Source organism: Paralichthys olivaceus, chromosome 18 (genome assembly GCF_024713975.1).
Source record: "Paralichthys olivaceus isolate ysfri-2021 chromosome 18, ASM2471397v2, whole genome shotgun sequence".
In the NCBI taxonomy this organism is placed as follows: Eukaryota; Metazoa; Chordata; class Actinopteri; order Pleuronectiformes; family Paralichthyidae; genus Paralichthys; species Paralichthys olivaceus.
In genome coordinates this window covers 6,123,577-6,142,197 of record NC_091110.1, presented here as the reverse complement: position 1 = coordinate 6,142,197, position 18,621 = coordinate 6,123,577, and the positions used below count along the sequence as shown (strand labels likewise).

Here is an 18,621-nt window from a genome sequence, read left to right as displayed (position 1 = left end):
TAATCAAGTGTACTTCTGTAAGTGCCATGCTTATTATAGAAATTAGAGGAGTGCAGAGTGAACAGAAGTGGAGAGGTGAAAGTGCCCTGTGGCGCTTTCTGTGTTGTAATCACCAGCTTAGACAGGGATGTCCACAGCCAAACGAGCTGGGGCCTATATCTGACAGATAGTCAGGAGACAGTTGTATCTCTTAGTAGTTGCTATGTGTCTCTTAAATTTTGCAGATGATGACCTCTTGACTTTTGGCTTGTACCTAATGGTCCCGTTTAGTAACCCATCCAAAGCTATAATAATGCATCATAAATTAATAAATACATTCATTGGTATCAAACAGAATCTACAAAGTAACTGCTAACTAAAGTTTGCAAATGAATGCAATGTACAAGACAATTACATTCAGATATACAGATAATACTGCTAATGTTTACTGTACTTATAATGTCACTGGTCAGTACTTTGTAATGTGGTCGGAAGTTTCTGATTAATCATAAGCAACAATTCATTTCTGGTGTATCATTACAGGTTTAGATTGAAATAAGTAATCCATCCAAAGTGTTATTTTATCAGTAATATACAAAAATGACTAAACTTAAGTGAGGCAAATGTAAACTAAAACCAGAACCAAGCACATTATGCACAGGTAAAAGTGTGTGTTCTGTGGAGACTTTGTAAATAGTCGATAATTGTTAATTATTATATTACAAAACACTACATTAAAGATATTTAAATCTGCGGTAAACTCAGTGTGAAAGGTTTTTTTTTTAATGTACAATTCCATTCCTGTATTCACAAAGTAAAAGTACTTTGAACGTGTACTGGAGATATCTCTGCTCAGTATTCTGTAATGTGGCCAGAAGTTGCCTTCGATGAACTACTGCGCATGCGCGGTGCATGCAGGCCCGGTCCCTCCGCCATCTTTGTCGGCTTCCCCCATTGTTCACCGTGGAGACAACAGCGGCGCTAAATCAGTTCCACTGCGCATTAAACTCACCGGACGGTGTCACAGGCCGCTGCCCGCGACAGTCGTGGATTTACACTCAGGGTTGCGACTTGTTCTCGGCCAGCAAGTGTGACAGAATGGACGATGACCAGCCCAAAACCCTGTAAGTGTGCGTGTGTCTGCGGTACCGCCAGCTAGCTAGGTAGCTAACAAGCTAACCACTTGTATTCGTCACGTAACAGGCAGCGGTAGCTTGTCTCCTCAGACCGAGCTCAAGACTCTAAACGCTATTTTTCTCTTGCACGAGCACATTGAACCTGTAAACGCTTTAAAATAATCACATTATTTCACAAACACAGTGTATTGATCTAACCAGTGCAAATGATCACCCCAGCAGGTTTTAATGCTAACTAGCTAGCTAATTCCAGACAAATCTAAATCTGTAAAATCCGTGTGTTCACACTGCTGCTTGAAAAATACAGATCGAAGAGTCGACTTGTTCCTTCATTAGTGTTTGGTGCGTTTTGCGTTTCATGCATTTAGCTAATTTATGCATTTGATTAATTCGGTAGAGACATAGGATGGGCAGATCATTAAACTACCATCTGTTTCAATGGAGTTTGGTGTATCATCCTCTGCGTTACTTTGTCTGTATACATGTAATCGCCGAGGCCTAGGAATATAATTGTATGGGTCATTGTCTCACAAGCTACTTTAAACAAAGGCCAATCCAGATGTTGCTGTTATGGTTTGTTTTCATCAAATGCCTTCACGCTAAGTTAAGTCTATTTAAAGCCAGCAGCGAGGTAAAGCAAGGTCAGTAGCTGTGTTTCAATAATACTTGTCCCCCGGCTGCTGACTACATTAGGTTGGAGAGGTGGTTATTGAATTCAGAATCACTTCCTGTAAACAACCTTGAGTTTATTGTCTTTGCATTTACACGTACATTAAACATAGACTAAAAATGGCTGTATTTGTATCGTAGCTGTTTTATTGTTTGCAGGAATGTGATGTTGGTTGATTGATATTATTGTTTATCCTCAATTAAAACGGGAAGATGACAGAAAATTGCTATAATGAACCCTCAGATCAGAGTGCCATTCACAATAATCGACAATGTAGAGTTATTCACTATCGTGTATGATACAGAAAAACACCAATCATCGCATTTGGCAAACTAGAAACATCAAATTGGATCATTAACATTATAATATAATAGTAAAAGTATTTGTTTAACAAAATAAAAGATTCATTTTCCGATTTGTTTGAAACGTACTGAACCAATTGACACTACTTAGGAGAGGGATGGGGAATGGGCCAGGGAAGAACCCATTAAATTTTGATGGAGATCTGGTTAAAGGGGTAGAAGCAGTCATTCTGCTGTTATCACTTAACACTGCAAGCAGTTTCTCCATTACATTTCACAGGAAATGATGGATGCATCTTGATGTGGAAAATTATTTTATAATTTTTTTATATTTATGAGTTTGTACAATTTGTACAGATGATTAGACTACTTACCTTTTTTATAATTCAGAGTTCCAAACATGTGGGATTGTCTGGCCTTCCATTTGGAGTTTAGTCTGTTCTATTTTGACAAAACAGTTTTGGTCCATTTTAGCAACACTTGACAGTGGCAGTAGTAAGTGAAATTATAGGGAGACAATAGCAGAGGAGCCATTTGTGTAAATATGGGTTGCTAAAATTCTTTTTTTTATAGTTGTGGGGCTGCAGGGTATGGCTTCATCCACAGTATTATGTCTATGCGTTAAAACAGGTACTTTCTATCTGGCATCCGCTCTGCTCCAGAGTTTCCAAGCCCCTAGAACAGAGAATAGAAACACTGCTGGCGCCCGTTAACTTTGAAAACTCGGTGGTTTTGCTCATTAACGGGCGAAAACGTACACATTTGATTATCGTGCATGACCTGTGTACATTAATGGTTGTGTGATATGTGGTCCAGTGGTGTTAGTATGGACAAGTATTGTTTTGATATGGAGGTAATCTGCCCATCTTAACAGAGATGAACATATTAGCGTGGAGCCGTTGGTCATTATTGTATCTATAAACATTTTTCTTGAGTAATAATCTAATAATTTTGTCTGTTTAATGCGGGGAAAAAAACATTTTCCCAGAATCCTTGATGACTTTATGCTTGTTGACCTCATTATGTGTTGTTTTGTATATGTTATGAAAAACAGAAAACCAGCAATATTCAAATTAGAGAGGCTGCAGCCATTTACGTTTACTGTCACTATGTGAAAAATAAGCACCAATAACTTATCAGAAACACTATAGATAAATTAAGTATTTTTGGATTTTGATATTGTTAATGAAGTATAAGAGATGAATACTTCTTCCATCACTAATATTAGTTCAGAGCTTCTTCACAGAGTCTAAATTCACTTTGGATTTTCAAACAGCAACTTGCTAAGCAATTACTATTGTGTGTTTTCTTTCCTGTTTGTTTATATTTCTGTTTAGGTATGTGGGGAATCTGTCCCGGGACGTGACAGAGGCCCTCGTCTTGGAGTTGTTTGGCCAAATTGGACCCTGCAAGAGCTGTAAAATGATAGTAGATGTGAGTTCAGTTGTCATCTTTTTCCTCACATTAGAAAATACTAAAACAGTGTTGCTTCTAAGAAATGAGTAATAAGCACCTGACCTTCTGCTCTTACAATCTGCCTTTGTTTCCTCTATTTTTCATCCTGTCGATCCACAACTTTTCTCCAGTAGTAAACCTCGGCTAATGAGCTTTTTGATATTTACTGGTTGACTGATAACTGTACATTCATTTCTAACACGTAACACAAACTAAGATTTTGTTTGTTGCTTTAGTTACTGAGTGGGGGCTGGGAGCATCCAAATAAATGTTCACTGTCATTCGTCAAGTGTTTTTCCACTGAGCTAATAATCCCTCTAATATGACCAGTTCCAGCCAGCTTTACTTCCCACCATTTTAATGCCAAAAGAGGTCATTATATTTCCTAAGAATTGCACAGAAGCCACACTGACTACTTTGTGTTTTCCTGTACACTCCAGACGGCAGGTCATGATCCGTACTGCTTTGTGGAGTTCTATGAGCATAGACATGCCACTGCCACTATTGCAGCCATGAATGGTCGGAAAATACTGGGTAAGGTAAGCTATCATATCTCCTGGGTGAGTCCACGGGGGCAAGGCTTGGTGGGCAGGGTTGAAATGAAGCAACTGGAAAAGCTTGTATCTTATTAAACCTTATCTCACTCATTATCACTCGTTATTTCCCTCTTCCACTTCACTTAATTTGCTTTATTCCCATGTGCACATTATTTGTCTGTGCACTCTCTGAAATGGCTGGGGTGGGAACATGACTGATCTCTATCAAGTTCTTGCTGTAAAGAGTCCAGAAAACATCAGAACTAAACAATGTGATTTTGTTTTGTTAGTAACCTTTTTTTTGGGGGGGGGGGTTGATTTTCTCTAATGGTATAAACACATTCTGTTGAAAAATCAGCAACTTGTTGTCCTAAACCTAAAAAGCTATTTGTTGACCATGGTAATGAATTATTAACTGGTTTTAATGTATTCTCTCATATAAGCAGAAGCAGGAGACCCCATATAAGTGTAGCCATGGGGCATCTTGTTTCAACAAATGCTTAACAGTAATAAGCTTTAAAGGTAGATTCTTTCCAAATTACATAACTAGTTTAACTCATTAACTAATAAAAATCATAATGTAATTTACATTGTGCCTTAACACAGATGCAAAAATAATGAAAGTGCAACTTTGATTTTTTTTTTTCACTTCATGCTCTATGCCGCCTGTTTTAATGAGGTTTTTCCTTGAGTGCGTTTCCCATCTGTGTATGAATTAATTATTCGTGGCCCTGCTGTGTAATCATACTACATGTGAGATTCTCTGATCTACTTTACTTGATGCTCTTCTCTCCCCCTGCATCTTTACTGCTGTGTGTTCTTTTTGCAAAGTTATTTCCACATAGAATCCACATAAGAGCAACTTCAAGAAAAATACATTCAGTTGAAAATATTCTATCCTCAACAGGTATTGAAGGACCATTTGAGGAGTATAACAAGTTCGTAAAAATCACTTGTTTGTAAGTCCCTTGTTATTTGGACCTTACTTCCTTCAGTTTTGCTCCAAATTTGTTCTAGACTGAGAGTGAAATGTTCCTGATTATGAAGGTGAAATCTTAAAATCCCTTTGATTATTCTCCACTGTATTTGACTGTTTTATTAATTAATGCAAAGGTATGTAAAATTAGATAATAATCAATTTGTAGTGGTGGTTTTAAGAACCCATGTGTGGCATACAGAGACCATTTTTAAAAAAAGTTCTCAATCACAAAATATGACCTAAGTAAAAGTGGTGTGACAAAACCTCTAATCACAGAAAAAAAGCACCTTCCTCTCCTCTGCAAGTGTATTTTACGTCTCACCGTTTCCTCTTCCCCGTTCTCCACATCTGTCTCTCTTACAGGAGGTCAAGGTCAACTGGGCCACAACGCCAACCAGCCAAAAGAAAGACACAAGCAGTAAGTAGCACGTCTAAATATTAAGAAACAAGATCACAATGTTGCACTGTGTCTCACCTGGCAGTTGGCTAATTTTCTGATTATTAAATTAATGATATGGTATGAATGACTGCTTGAAGTACAATTTGGATGTTTCTTTTAGGTCACTTCCATGTCTTTGTTGGGGATCTAAGTCCTGAAATTACCACAGATGACATAAAAGCAGCTTTTGCTCCTTTTGGGAAAATATCGTAAGTGTTTTCTCATGATTATTGGTCTGTACAATTCTGTTTTCTGTCCTTTAAACTGCCTGTCATCCCCCAAACTATTGACTTCTAACAAAAACAAATTAAAACACAGGTCAGAAAAAAGAGCTTTATTCTTTCAAGAGGTTTTATTAAATTGCTAAATCCTAATGTGACTCTGTTAGGTGATGCATTTTGAATGCTCAGGCCTCGTTTGAACTTTGTTGACTAACTGTGTCTATATTTGTCCACAGGGATTGTCGAGTGGTGAAAGACATGGCCACAGGTAAATCTAAAGGCTATGGCTTTGTGTCCTTCTTCAACAAATGGGTAAGTGTGTCAGTAGTGCCTGTGTGTTAGAGGACTGACAAAACATTAGCAGGTTCTGTTTGTTGACTTAGTCGGAGCCAGGGTTCACAGTAAAATGTTTTGCATTTGGTGTCAATAACCCAGGAGTTTGTTCTGTGCGTTTCCTCCTCTGTACAATCAGGATGCAGAGAATGCCATACAGCAGATGGGAGGGCAGTGGTTGGGAGGCAGGCAGATCAGGACCAACTGGGCCACGAGGAAGCCTGCTCCTAAAACTCCAAATGAAAGTAAGTCTGTAATTAGAGTAATTAGATTTAGATTGACCAGTGGTGCACAAAAGGAGATGAACTGTGAGAGGTAGATCCAGCAGTAGATCTGTTTCATCTGCTTAGACAGAAGTATCTCAACTACTGTCAGATATTTATGTGCCCCCCAGGTAACACTGATTTTTCACTCACTGCTATAAAAGGAAATATGGATGATTATGGACGCTATTCTTTTTCAGTATATGGCACAGAGGAAATTGTAGTTTGTAACAAAGCTGGACATTTTTAAATAAATCTTTGTGGTAGCACTGGTCTTAACATTGAAATAAAAACATCTGTACCAAATCTTTTGAACAACATTTTGATTTCTTATTTTGAAGTTGGAAGTAGTTATCCAAGGTTGCATTTTTACTTGAAAACCAGTGTCACACTTTATCTGTTTGTAGATCCCTTTGTAAACTTAGTAAAATGGTATATATGACAATTTAGTTGTACATACTAAACAGATGTCATATATTATATATATATATATATATATACTTCATTTAAGTGTGCCAGTCCGTGCTGGGTGGGAATCTGTAGGCACCTCACGATTTGATTGGATTCAGAGGGCTGCAATTCAATATGATGATAAACTCATGCACTCTATCAGTCACTCCAGGCCTTAATATTCTTACTGGTTTATGTCCATTATATTTTTCATACTTTGTCCAGTTGTACTTTTAAACAGGTATCAATTCCAAATGAATGTGTTGTAAAAGGTCTTATTTACACACAAGATAAAATCTAAGCTGCTCTGTCTTCTCTTTTAGCAACCAGTACCAAGCAACTGTCTTTTGATGAGGTGGTGAGCCAGTCCAGCCCCAGCAACTGCACCGTCTACTGTGGAGGAGTCACAACAGGTCTCACAGGTGAGTCACAGCTTGTTTGTCCATGAAATCAAGCTGCAGGTTTAGAAACAAATGAAATACTGACCTTTTTTCTTTTGTTCACAGAGCAAATTATGAGACAGACCTTCTCACCTTTCGGGCAAATAATGGAAATCCGTGTTTTCCCCGACAAAGGCTACTCATTTGTTCGGTTAGATCACTTTCTGATTGATCTGCTTACATGATACTATAAATATATATAACCCTAATATCTAGATAGAATAACTTGATTTCTGCACTCTCCTCTGCGTGCAGGTTCAACTCCCATGAAGCAGCAGCTCATGCCATCGTCTCTGTCAATGGCACGTCCATAGAGGGCTATGTTGTTAAGTGCTACTGGGGCAAAGAAACAACAGACATGGTTAGCCCCATTCAGCAGGTACATATGCCACAGGTATGAACAAGGATCACCCTCAACTTCTTTTAATCATCACCATGAAATCCTTATATTGAATTACACTGCTCTAGTGACTGTGAAATCCTGACATGGCTCCTGTCATCTGATATTCTTAAAATATCATTCTCTATGTCAGCAGAACACGGTGAGCTTCGCAGCGCAGCCCTACAGCCAGTGGGGTCAGTGGTACAGTAACACGCAGCAGATTGGTCAATATGTGCCCAATGGATGGCAGGTGCCGAGCTACGGAGTTTATGGACAGACCTGGGATCAGCAGGGCTACAAGTGAGTACCAGAAGAGAGAATGAAGCAGAGGAAGTACACATGCAAATAATTTGTTTTGCAAATATCGGTGTTCTTTTCAAATCAGTTTATCTCTTAGCTACCAGTCCATACTTCCTGTCTGCATGCACATTACTGACATACTGACTCTCTGCTTTCCTCACTCACTGCTGTGCCTCAAGTCTTCAAGCAGTGTTAATTGTGCTGCCTGATTTTAGTTTTAATCATAAATAATCAATATGTAAATGGGGGATACAGCTACAGTCAAAGCTCACAATGCCTACAAGACTTGGGATCACAAGACAGCAAGCTGCGTAGTGTCGACTGTGCAGCGATCTGACCATTTCGTGTATTTTGAACTTGGCTCCACATGACTTTATTTGTTTAACTGTGTGTTTCTCTCTGCTCTCACAGTCATTTACATGCTGGTACCGGATGGACTGGAGTGGGCGCCGTGAGCAACGGCAGCATGGTAGAGCCCGGACAGGGAGTCAACGGAACGATGCTAACCAACCAGGCCGGCATGAGCGCTGCTGGCTACCACACCCACTGATCACAGTAGCCCTCTCTCTAAGCCTCTGAGGTCACAAAGGATGATACTCTGCTGGGGAAGAAGTGCATTAGATGTGCTCTCTCTGTTACCACATGAAATTATTCTCCGTTAGGCAGGCTGGTGCGCCATTTTATCAGCCTTACAGCTCATAACCTCACCCACTGCCCAAATCTGCAAGTGTAACGAAATCTCTCCACTCCAGAACACACACAGCTAATGCTAATGCACTGTGCATTCCTGGGCCCATTTTATGATTTGGTGCATTTTTCTAATGATCGCAGATTAGCGGCCAAATGAAAATGATTGATATTTCTGTCACAGATTGGTTTAAAATAATCTATAGTCGAACAGCAGGTTTTGTTTGTTTCAGCCCCTCAGAGCCAAAGAGCAAGGGCAGAGTTTTATACCAGTGTTTAACAATCATACAGGGAGGGAGTTGAGAAAGTTTGCCACAGAAAATACTCAAATAGTCCATTATAATGCAACGCAGCCAAAAGATGAGTGTTGACTAAGGGGTGTTTGTTGTTTTGTTTTTATTTGCTCGATTGGAACATCTCGCTCCCACTGTTGTCTGGTCTGTCCACCCGTTGCTGACGTGAAACACGAGTCCAAGCAAGTTCTCAGGGTGTTGTTAAGTCATTCTGTGAAATGTAGGGAATCACTGAGTAGAAATAGGCAGGTTGAGGGAAAGCGGATACCACAAAAACAAAAAAAGATGAGTCACATTTCAGCGCTCCTTCACTTCATCTCCCTGAATGGACTGAACAGACTGAGCGTCCAGTCTGAGGATACGAATCGTGTGTGTGCTTACGTGTGTGTGCATGAACTGATGCTTTTACACACAAGACAACGTCCAGGTCATCTCTCCCCTGAGAAAGAAAAGGACTACGCCTCCTTTTTTGCTCCAGATATAATAGAAAAAAAAGAGTCATTTTTCCCCCTTTTTCTTTTGTGCAACTTTAAAAACGATGACATTGTATAAAGAGCTTTTGCCTTTTTTTGTTGTTTCATTTCAGGACTGTCTTATAAAGAAACGTTGCAGTGACACCTTGTGACATGTGAAACCTTTATGTTTGTTTATAAAACACAAAGTGGCTGTCAACTGTCAACTTTATTTTTTAAAATTAGATTTTCAATATCTCAAATAAAACCAATTGCAGGGACTACTGCCACTCTTACCTTACTTTAGGCAGACGACTATTGCACAAATACTTAAGGTTATCTTTTCGCAAAATTTGAAATACTAGGGTTTTTCTTATGTTTTTGCATTCCACCTTCTTTTGTAATTTCATTTGGAAGTCTGTTTTTATGTAAATAACCAAACAGTCTGTTCAATTGTACTGAATCTGTATAAAGACAACATGTTAATAAAGGAAGCGTGCTTGCTTCTGGTTGGGGAAGTGGATTCCAGAAACAGCTGTTTGACAGTAGCGCCCCTGTCCAGTGCCAGTCCGTGTACAGGACAGACAGTGCAACATTCGATTCTTCCATAAGCTTGGAGGACAAGCTGCATTGCTATGCAATGCAATCAGCCTTTAGACTGACGAGTAATGCATAACTTAAGTTATTCTATTTTAAACCTAAATAACGATTGTTTTTGTAGTGTTTGAAACAACCTCACGAGGATCAGATTGTTGTTGAGGCCACCGTTATTTTTAATATAGTAGAAACATCCATTGTGTTGCCTTATTGTCATTGAGTTACTTTTAATTTAACCAAAAATCTCCGGAAAGAAGGCGGATGCCTGAGAATGTTTTCAACCAATGTTTGGCGAAGGGAAGTTCTGTTGATGCTTCAGTCTCATGGTTTGTGTTCTTGCTTTGTCCCATTAAAAATGCTGATGCTTCAAACAGCTCACATTCACACTGTTTGCATCTGATGTTTACAACCAGGCGCAACGTGTCGTCACTTGATGGGATTGACTGTTGTCACGTAACTTGTGGAGGGAGAGACGTCTCCTTGTGCCATTATACTCCAGGTGTTTTTTCTTTAAGGAGGCCTAGTAACAAACATCTGATTTCCAATTTTTAGCGTATAGCTGCAACATTACATAACTTTAAATATGTTGTTTATAAACCGGACAAGCAGATTTTTCTTAATTTGCTCTGTAAGATTTCCAGAAAAAGCTTTGCACGATTTCAGGGTGATTGATGTCGGACGCCTGACCTTGCTTTGCTTTGTAAGATCAAGCGTATTCTGTTTGAGTCTGAATATTTGGTAATTTGCTTAAAAAATGACAGAAGAGTTGCAGTTGATCTTTATTATACCATTAAATGCCGGGCTGTAGACACCACTGAGGACACTGTGATGATAATTTTGATTGTTTTGAGCAACATTCAGTCAAACATTTCTCATACTTACATTTTAAGTCTGGTAGAGAACATTTAAATGGGAGGATTTAGTATTGTCCTGGAGGTTTAAGTGGGTTTGAAATAGCCTTTTGACGTTTATATGAATGGGAAATTAAACTTATATTGCTTTATCTTATTGGTCTGTAATTTCCCAGCACGTGTCCTGGATAAAACTAATCTGACAACTGTTGTAACACTTGGTTTTGGAATTGAAATGCAGTTCTTTTAGATATGACTCAAGTATAGGGTATATATTAATATTTAATTTGGTGTAAGTCCTCTAAAGGTGTCTGGAGAGTGCAGTGAAGAGCTTGTGTTGCTCAGAGTTGGTATTACATTGAGACATGAGGTGTAGAGAGGAGGCCAAACAGGTGCAAAAGATAATGAGGCTCAGCAGAAAGAAGAAATCTATCAGACTGATTAAGATGCAAACCTGAGAAAACACTGATGGTCCAGATCACATAGACTGTATAAACATGATTGACTTGGCTGCTGCCCCCCCCCCCCCCCCAAAAAAAACCAAGGCATCATCTGCAGTATAGGTTATGAACCCTGCCTCCTCCATGTTAGTGGATGGGTCATGGACATAATAATTATAGCTGATTCTTTTTTAATTCTTAATATGAAACATCTGCGTACATAAAGTCTAAATATAGAATATAACATTTCAAATGTCTCTAGATTTTGAGCATTTTCTCTAATCTTTTTTTAGAACTTACTCACTTCAAGATGAAAACTTCTTTTCTTTCACCCATCTTTCAACTTCCTGCAAACCCAGCCATCAGTGCGTGTGAACTACAGCTCCCATGATCCACCGCTCCCACGGTGTCAACTCCCCCCACCCCGCCCTTCTCGCTTGTCTCTTCCTCACGTGACCCGCTCCGGCCAATGGGGAGTGTCGTTACAGGCGCAATGCGGCTGTCGGGATGTAAGGAGCAATGGCGACGGTCGAGGCGGATTTGGAGCCAGAGTGAAGCTGGTTTGACCAAACAGAGCCGGAGACAGGTACTTCCAACATTTCACTGCCACTCACACGCACGTGTCACACAGGTGGTGAGTCCGCAGCGAGCAGCAGCGTGGAAACAGCCATGTGGATTCTACCCTGAACTTAACAAGGCTGTGTGCATTTCATTAAAGTTTAATCATGTCATCATACATCAGAAAACACATATTCTTCACTTCAATTTTATATTTTGTTCCTGCAGGAAAATGAGATTTGTACAGTGTGCAGTGATGACAATGATAAGTTATCAGTAATCGATGATAGTTGTAGAAAGTCATTTACTATAGATTTCTGCTCATGTGCAGATTTAAATGAATATTTACTTATTATAATAGTTTAATTTCAGAGTAACATATTATTACTGTTACTCTGCAATATTTATATTGTAGGCTCCTATTCTTGATACTTTTAAAATTGAGGTTAAACATGCAAAACACATGATCACTATCAAAAATATGATTATTTGCAGATTAATACACAGTTAGTGCTGCAGTTTATTTCCATTATCGGCAGACTATTGACTGTTTGATTATTTGCTTCAGTTATAAAATGTCAGGAAATTGTGAGAAGGGCCTGTTAAATCTTTCTATATCTTCAGATGTGTTGTTTAGTCTGAGTATCAAAACCCAATGATTTCAATTAATCTCATTATATCATAATATATAATAAATGAATTTGAATAATATGATTATAATTTAACACCAGTACATGTTTTGGCATTGTTGCTTCAAAAAGTTTTCGAACAATTATTCACTTTTCACAGTAATTATTTCATTTTATTATTTTTAATCATCTCATGGTTGCAGGTCTGTATACAGCAGCAGGGGACATTTACTCCATCCAGAACCAGCTGGCATGTGAATGTTTTACTACTAATGATCCAATAATGTAACATGATCATCCTGAATAATAAGTTTTAACTTTTCTTTTTTGATTTTAGTGTTTTTTTTGCAGAACAGATGCAAACACGCAAAATGTCCAGAAAGAGATAAATCAACTGCATAAAGAAAACAACAATAATCATAATAGAAGGCTGTAATCTTCTAAAATTGATTGTGTCTTTAATATAATGTACTTTCAGTCTTGGATAAAACTCTTAGCAGCACAATATGAAATCATTGACATCAGACTCATGATCAAAGGTCATGAGTGATACAGCCAAAATCATCTCCTTGTTTCCTTTTCCCCTTTTTGACAAGGTTCACATCCCGTCGCTTCCAGCTAAACTTTCACTAGCAGAATGGAGACTGAAGTGACGGTGCCCTCCTCATCGAGCGGCGTCTCATCCTCCGCTTCGCAGACGTTGATCACTCAGGCCAACCTGGCAGCCAAACAGCGAGACGGCAGGAAAAGCACATCCACGACTCCATCCTTCCTCTCCAACCTGGGGAGGGCCACCCTGCGCGGCATCCGCAAGTGTCCTCAGTGTGGCGTCTACAACGGCACCCGAGGCCTCAGCTGCAAGAACAAGGCCTGCGGGGTATCGCTCAGAAATGCCTCAGCGGGAGGTAGAACCAGGAAGAAATGTGCGGTGGAGGTGGTGAAAGTGATAATAGACAGCGAGGAGAGAGTTGGGAAGGAGCGTGACGGAGGAGGAGTCCTGGGCGGCGGCTCAGGCGGAGGAGTCCAGGTGTTTTCAGTGTGTCACAGAGGAAGAGGAGCCACAGCTACACAGCTGGGCTTCGTTGAGCTGGTTCCTACTGATACTGCCATAGCAACTGGTGACGGCGCGACTTTGCTGACCCGCATCAACCTGGGCCGCTGCTTTCTGCCCTCTTGCAGACAAGGTCAAAGGTCAAACCAGGGCGAGGCAGAATCAGCGGCGGCCAATTCCAAGCAGTCTTCCGACAGCCTCTGTATCCACATCAAACAAGCCATAGAGTGTCAGAGCCGTGCGACGCCGCTGACCTTAAAGAGCTCCATGCTGGAGGGTTTGCAGGCCTCCATCCAGGCCAGGGAGGAGCTGTGGAGGCTGGCCACAGAGTCCCCGGGACCCCTGGTGCAGCGAATTTCAAAAGACACGCTGGTGGTGAAGTGCCACACGGATTCCCATCATCCTCTGGGCCTCCTGCATCTCACTGTGGGTGCGGGTGGACTGTCAGAGGTTTGCAAGAGTGAGAGAAAGGGCAGAGAGATGCAGCAGAACAGTGTTTTCCACTGTGCCTGCCAGGTGAGCAGCAGCAGCAGCAGCAGCAGCAGCAGCAGAAGAAGCAGACCTGGTGTTGATGGAGCAGGTGGGGCCACCAGCTTTCACTCTCCTCCCAGCTCGGCCACACCACAACCCTGCCTTCACTTCTACGCCTGCGTGTGCGCCTTTGCGAGCGATGAGAAACTGGCTGCAGAGTTTGCTCCTTTCATCGGCTACACGCCCACTGGTACAGTAACTGAGCCGGATTTTCATTTTCCATTTTAAAGGAATAGTTGAACTTTTGAATTGTCAAACAGTTCCTTTATCTTATGTTTTTTCTTGTGTTCCTCTCCATGTTTTTCCTCTTAGCTGTGCAGCAAAGTTCTCTCAGTGGTTCAGCAGGTCGCAGTGAGAAACCTCTGCAGCTTCAGGCCGAAGCAGCCATCTCTCATCACAAAGCAAAGAAAGTTCGCCTGGAGGAATCTCTCTCTGGTGATTTCATCTTAATCCCTCCTGAAAGATTTATTCCAGAGCATCAATCACTCAGAAATGCAGGATGAGTCTGCAGCGCATGTTTGTCTGAATCTTCATTGTCCTTCCTTCTTTTCTGTTTCTGTCTTATTCTCCCCAACTTGCCCTTCTTCTTATTTCCTGCCTCTGTGCGCCCCCCCCCCCCCTCAGCGCCCTCTGCCTCTGGCGTTGGGAGAGAGGGAGCGTCAGCCTCCGGCCTGAGGAGAGCTTGTCAGAGGAGAACCCCCCAGTGGGCTGGTGGGCTGAAGGCTCCAGGTGCTGCCCTCCTCTACTGAGCCCACGCCCTCTATCGTCTTCTTCCTGCTGCTTAAATCTGACTGTTACATCATCTCAGACATCTGCTTTTATCTGTATCATCCCTCTGTCTAATCTTGCAGCACTAATCCTCATCCACTTCTGAAAAGAACTGTGTGGGTTTAACATTTAATTCATGACTGACACAACCAAAGTATCTGCAGATCTTCAGAAAAAAGGCCATAAAACTTATTTTTCTAGCCTTCTATGGGCAGAGAGATTATGTTTGTCCGTTAGTCAGCAGGATTACGCAAAAACTACAGGATGGATTAACCAACAAAACTTGGTGGAGGGATGTGGTTTGAGTCAGGGACAGACCAATTCAATTTTGGTTTGGACCCAGATCAATATCTTGCAAAAACAAAATCCTAGATCTTCACCAATGGGTTTAATGGGTTCTTCTTTAGATCGTACTTTACCCCTCCAAAAGATGTCATGGAAATCCGTTGAGTAGTTTCTGTGTTATCCTGCTAACAAACAAACAACACAGATGAAAACATGACTTCCTTGGTGCGGGTAAATAAAGAAAACATATTAAATCTAGTGAAATGAAATGTGATTTCATATGTTGCCATTCTAGTTTTTGTCATAAAATCTGTTTCATGTGATTGTAGTAAAAACTTTCAGGAAAATCCACGTAGTACAATTTCAGACCATTGATCTTATGTGTGAAATGAAGATATTACTTTTGGTGAATAGGAATTAAATGTATCTGCTTTCAGCTACTTATCTGGGTTCAGGTCATGTTTAAAGATTAGATAATTTAATATTCAAGGTTATTATATTATCAGTGCCAGTTAATAATCTGTATTTTCCCTATGTTTTCTATTGATAAGTTTCATACTTTGGCTTCCATGATTGTAAAAACCTCAGCCCTTTAAATCAATCTTTGAGTAACATATATAAATAAAGTAGTGAATGAATGTGAGCTTGTTGTGCTGTTTGATCATCCGATCTGTGTGTTTATGTCTCAGGGGGTACGCAGGCTGTGGACGAGCGCACGGTGACGTTGGGTTTCCATCAGTGGCTGGCCAGTGTCACAGAGAGGATCCACCAGACGATGCACTACCAGTTTGATGGTAAAGCTAAAAAAGATCGATATCCCTCATGTAGGAGTCCGTTAGATATGAAGCTCTGATATCAGCTCTAATAACTCTGAGCAAAGCAACTGAGATGTTGTTGTAAACACAACCTCAGGCTTTGTTTAAAACCCATCTGATCGTCTGACTGTTTGTGTTTCCACATTACTGTGTTCATACAGTACTACAGTGTTACTGTAACCAATAGAAACAGCAGGTTTGAAACCCAAGGGTTTGTGGTGTTAATCACCATGAAGCATTATTCATTGTTAAATCTGTGCAGGAAGACGACCTTTAATTGTTCGTTCACAGTGAAACGTTGTTTTTGTCGTTTATCCATCAGGGAAACCACAACCTCTGGTGTACCACATTCCTCAGGAGTTCTTCAACGCCTTGCAGCATCGTCTGTCGCTCGGATCAAAGAAGAGGAGGCTGCCGAACTTCACAACAGGTGGGAAAACTTACAGTAAAATATAACATGTGTGTTGATGCAAGGATACAGGATCAACAATCTAATAATGCCATATATATAATACTATGTCAGTCACATTTCTCTACTCTTGATACTTCATGTATATTTTGCTTGTAATACTTTTACTTTTGCATTGTTGTGTTGGTGTGTAACGCAACACAATTTAGTTGTTTTAAGTTGTTTGACAGTAAAAACTTTATGGATGTTTTTAATGGGCTGGTGATTTTGACACATAGTATATATGTGTATGTATATATAGTAGCTTATATAAAACGTACATGTGTACGAGAGCAAATCTTACATTGCTTTAATAGCAGGATCTGAATTCTTATTCCAACACAAAAATAATAATAATAATAATAATCAGACCACAAACATGTGAATAAATATGGACCCTCTTCTTTGTGTCTTCTTTGTGTGGACGTCAGCCTTCGTGAGAAACGATGGACTTCCTCTCGGCTCCTTCTCCAAGTACACCTGGCACATCACCAACCTCATGCAGGTCAAACGCCTCTTCGACACTCCAGAGGTAAACGTTCGCCTCATTGTTCTTATGCCAGGGTGTAATTTCCACTGAGGACGAGGGGACATGTCCCCCTCACTTTTCATACTGTGTCCAGTGCTTTTATAGTTTGAATTTCTGAGTCAGACTGAAAACACTGCTGCTGTCAAGAGAAGATGAGTCAATTACAAATAACATTCATCTACTTTGCCTTCAGATATGACTCAAGCATAATGATTAAAAAACTTTTTTAGCCCTGGGTTTCGCCTGGCATACCAACCTCTGTTGATTCAACATTTTGAGGGCTGCAGATCAAAAGAGAACACAACCACAAAAAGTCAACAGAAAAACACGTGGACAGTGTGTCCATCCAATCAGCAACGAGCTACACTTTCCTTTTCGATTATTGCATTCATTGTTATTTTGTTATTAAATGAGTTGCTGTATTTGTGCCTGTAAAACAATTTGGAAAAAGAACTCGACACTTACAAACGTCAGAGTGGAGTAAAACTGTGATTTCAGTGACTTTGACATTCTTACCTCTCCTTCCTCTCTCTCTCCACCTCACTGTCTGGCCGCCAGCTGCCTCTGGAGCTCTATCAGAGTTTTGTGAAAAACATAGATGGCTCTTATTCACGTTTTCACTGTCCCGAGCCTCTGCCCAAACCAGAACTACCAGAGGGCTGCAGGACAGATCGGCCTCAGGCCATACGACCCATGGAGCTCCGCACCTTCCTCAAAGTCGGTGAGTGACTGTATCCAGCTGTGACGCCTACGGCTGTAGAGCTGCACACATTCACACTGTGGTGTCTCTGCCAGGACCAGGCACGGCGGCAGATCAGAAGGAGGCCAGTCCCTTTGTGATCGAGTGGATCCCGGATGTTCTCCCTCGCTGTCAGATGGGAGAGCTCAGGATCAGCTTTGAGTTCGGCCACCAGAAGAGCGGTCAGCCAGAGAGCCACAGCGAGAAAATGAGCACGCCGGAGAAAGGGGGGCGCAACAAGTCAGACTCCAGCCAATTGAAGCACTCGAAGGCTGTGGACATCCTTCAGGTGGTTGTCTAGTGGTCCTCCAGTCTCCTCCTTGTTTTACTGTGTTAACCACCTGATTTTAACTGTAACGCGTCTGATATAGATGACGTCTAGAAAAATGTGTGACTCATATATCCATGTTATGTTATGCAAGTTGTGGATAATCAATCGCATTACAGTCATGTAATATAATATTGTTTAACGGTATTTGTTTGTTGTGGAGTCCTCATGTTAATGCCTTTTCCTTAATGCTGAATATGCACAAACTAAAGAGACTATATATTTAAAAAGTTATTTTTTTTATAGATAATTGATTAAAAAAGTCAAAGACAGATCATAAAACCAGTTGAGGACATTTTTGGAGGGAAGTATTTAAAACTAAAGGTAATAGACTGGATAACTTTTCCTAACAGTGAAAACAACCTATGTGTGCGTTTAAACTTTCAAATATGTTTTTGTCCTTTTTGTTTTCTATAGGAAGATTAGGAAAATAAAATACATTTGATGGACAAAAATGTGTGTTGAGTATTTCCATTTAAATACAACTGCACTACACCTCTCGGCTTTACAGATAAAGATTAAATGTCTAAACAGATATGATATTCTTATAAAACACATTAAAGATTTATTTAATTGTTCCTAAGTTCTTTGGTAAATGAGCCTTTATGAGGATCAGTGTATTTGGGGCTCGTTGCATGTTATTTGTCAAAGACATATTAGAGGTAAAACTATTCAATATTTGACAAAAAGTGTAACAAAGCCAAGTTGTTCTGTGTGGAGCTCACCACATGTCTG

At 40.4% G+C, this 18,621-nt stretch overlaps 2 protein-coding genes across 6 annotated transcripts; both read left to right on the top strand.

The window, feature by feature from the left end:
* Window positions 1-890: 890 nt before the first annotated feature.
* LOC109626389 (cytotoxic granule associated RNA binding protein TIA1-like) lies at window positions 891-10,298 on the top strand. 4 transcript variants are annotated; one of them, XM_020082291.2, is made up of 12 exons: window positions 891-1,103; window positions 3,425-3,521; window positions 3,983-4,081; window positions 5,421-5,475; window positions 5,618-5,705; window positions 5,954-6,029; window positions 6,190-6,295; window positions 7,087-7,185; window positions 7,270-7,354; window positions 7,459-7,582; window positions 7,740-7,885; window positions 8,297-10,298. In XM_020082291.2, the coding sequence occupies exons 1-12, from the start codon at window positions 892-894 to the stop codon at window positions 8,433-8,435; spliced, it is 1,326 nt and encodes a 441-aa protein (XP_019937850.2). In that variant the 5' UTR covers window position 891; the 3' UTR covers window positions 8,436-10,298. The 4 variants fall into 4 exon arrangements, with proteins under 4 accessions (XP_019937850.2, XP_019937849.2, XP_019937848.2 ...); XM_020082290.2 differs by having other exon boundaries at window positions 7,737-7,885; XM_020082289.2 differs by having other exon boundaries at window positions 7,459-7,597.
* Window positions 10,299-11,661: 1,363 nt separating this feature from the next.
* c18h2orf42 (chromosome 18 C2orf42 homolog) lies at window positions 11,662-18,341 on the top strand. 2 transcript variants are annotated; one of them, XM_069513410.1, is made up of 9 exons: window positions 11,662-11,791; window positions 12,989-14,164; window positions 14,287-14,409; window positions 14,599-14,703; window positions 15,717-15,821; window positions 16,165-16,272; window positions 16,722-16,822; window positions 17,378-17,540; window positions 17,615-18,341. In XM_069513410.1, exons 2-9 carry the CDS (start codon window positions 13,030-13,032, stop codon window positions 17,857-17,859), a joined length of 2,085 nt encoding a protein of 694 aa, XP_069369511.1. In that variant the 5' UTR covers window positions 11,662-11,791; window positions 12,989-13,029; the 3' UTR covers window positions 17,860-18,341. The 2 variants fall into 2 exon arrangements, with proteins under 2 accessions (XP_069369511.1, XP_019937219.2); XM_020081660.2 differs by lacking the exon at window positions 14,599-14,703.
* The last annotated feature ends 280 nt before the right edge of the window (window positions 18,342-18,621 follow it).

What these genes read in the sequence shown, in the direction of transcription:
- LOC109626389 (XM_020082288.2), top strand. Translation starts at nt 892, where the DNA reads ATGCAGGCCCGGTCCCTCCGCCATCTTTGTCGGCTTCCCCCATTGTTC. An exon ending in CCAAAAGAAAGACACAAGCA is followed by an intron (nt 5,476 to 5,617) that starts GTAAGTAGCACG and finishes TGTTTCTTTTAG; the next exon opens with GTCACTTCCATGTCTTTGTT. An exon ending in TGGGATCAGCAGGGCTACAA is followed by an intron (nt 7,886 to 8,296) that starts GTGAGTACCAGA and finishes CTGCTCTCACAG; the next exon opens with TCATTTACATGCTGGTACCG.
- c18h2orf42 (XM_069513410.1), top strand. Translation starts at nt 13,030, where the DNA reads ATGGAGACTGAAGTGACGGTGCCCTCCTCATCGAGCGGCGTCTCATCC. An exon ending in CATCGGCTACACGCCCACTG is followed by an intron (nt 14,165 to 14,286) that starts GTACAGTAACTG and finishes TTTTCCTCTTAG; the next exon opens with CTGTGCAGCAAAGTTCTCTC. An exon ending in CCGCACCTTCCTCAAAGTCG is followed by an intron (nt 17,541 to 17,614) that starts GTGAGTGACTGT and finishes TGTCTCTGCCAG; the next exon opens with GACCAGGCACGGCGGCAGAT.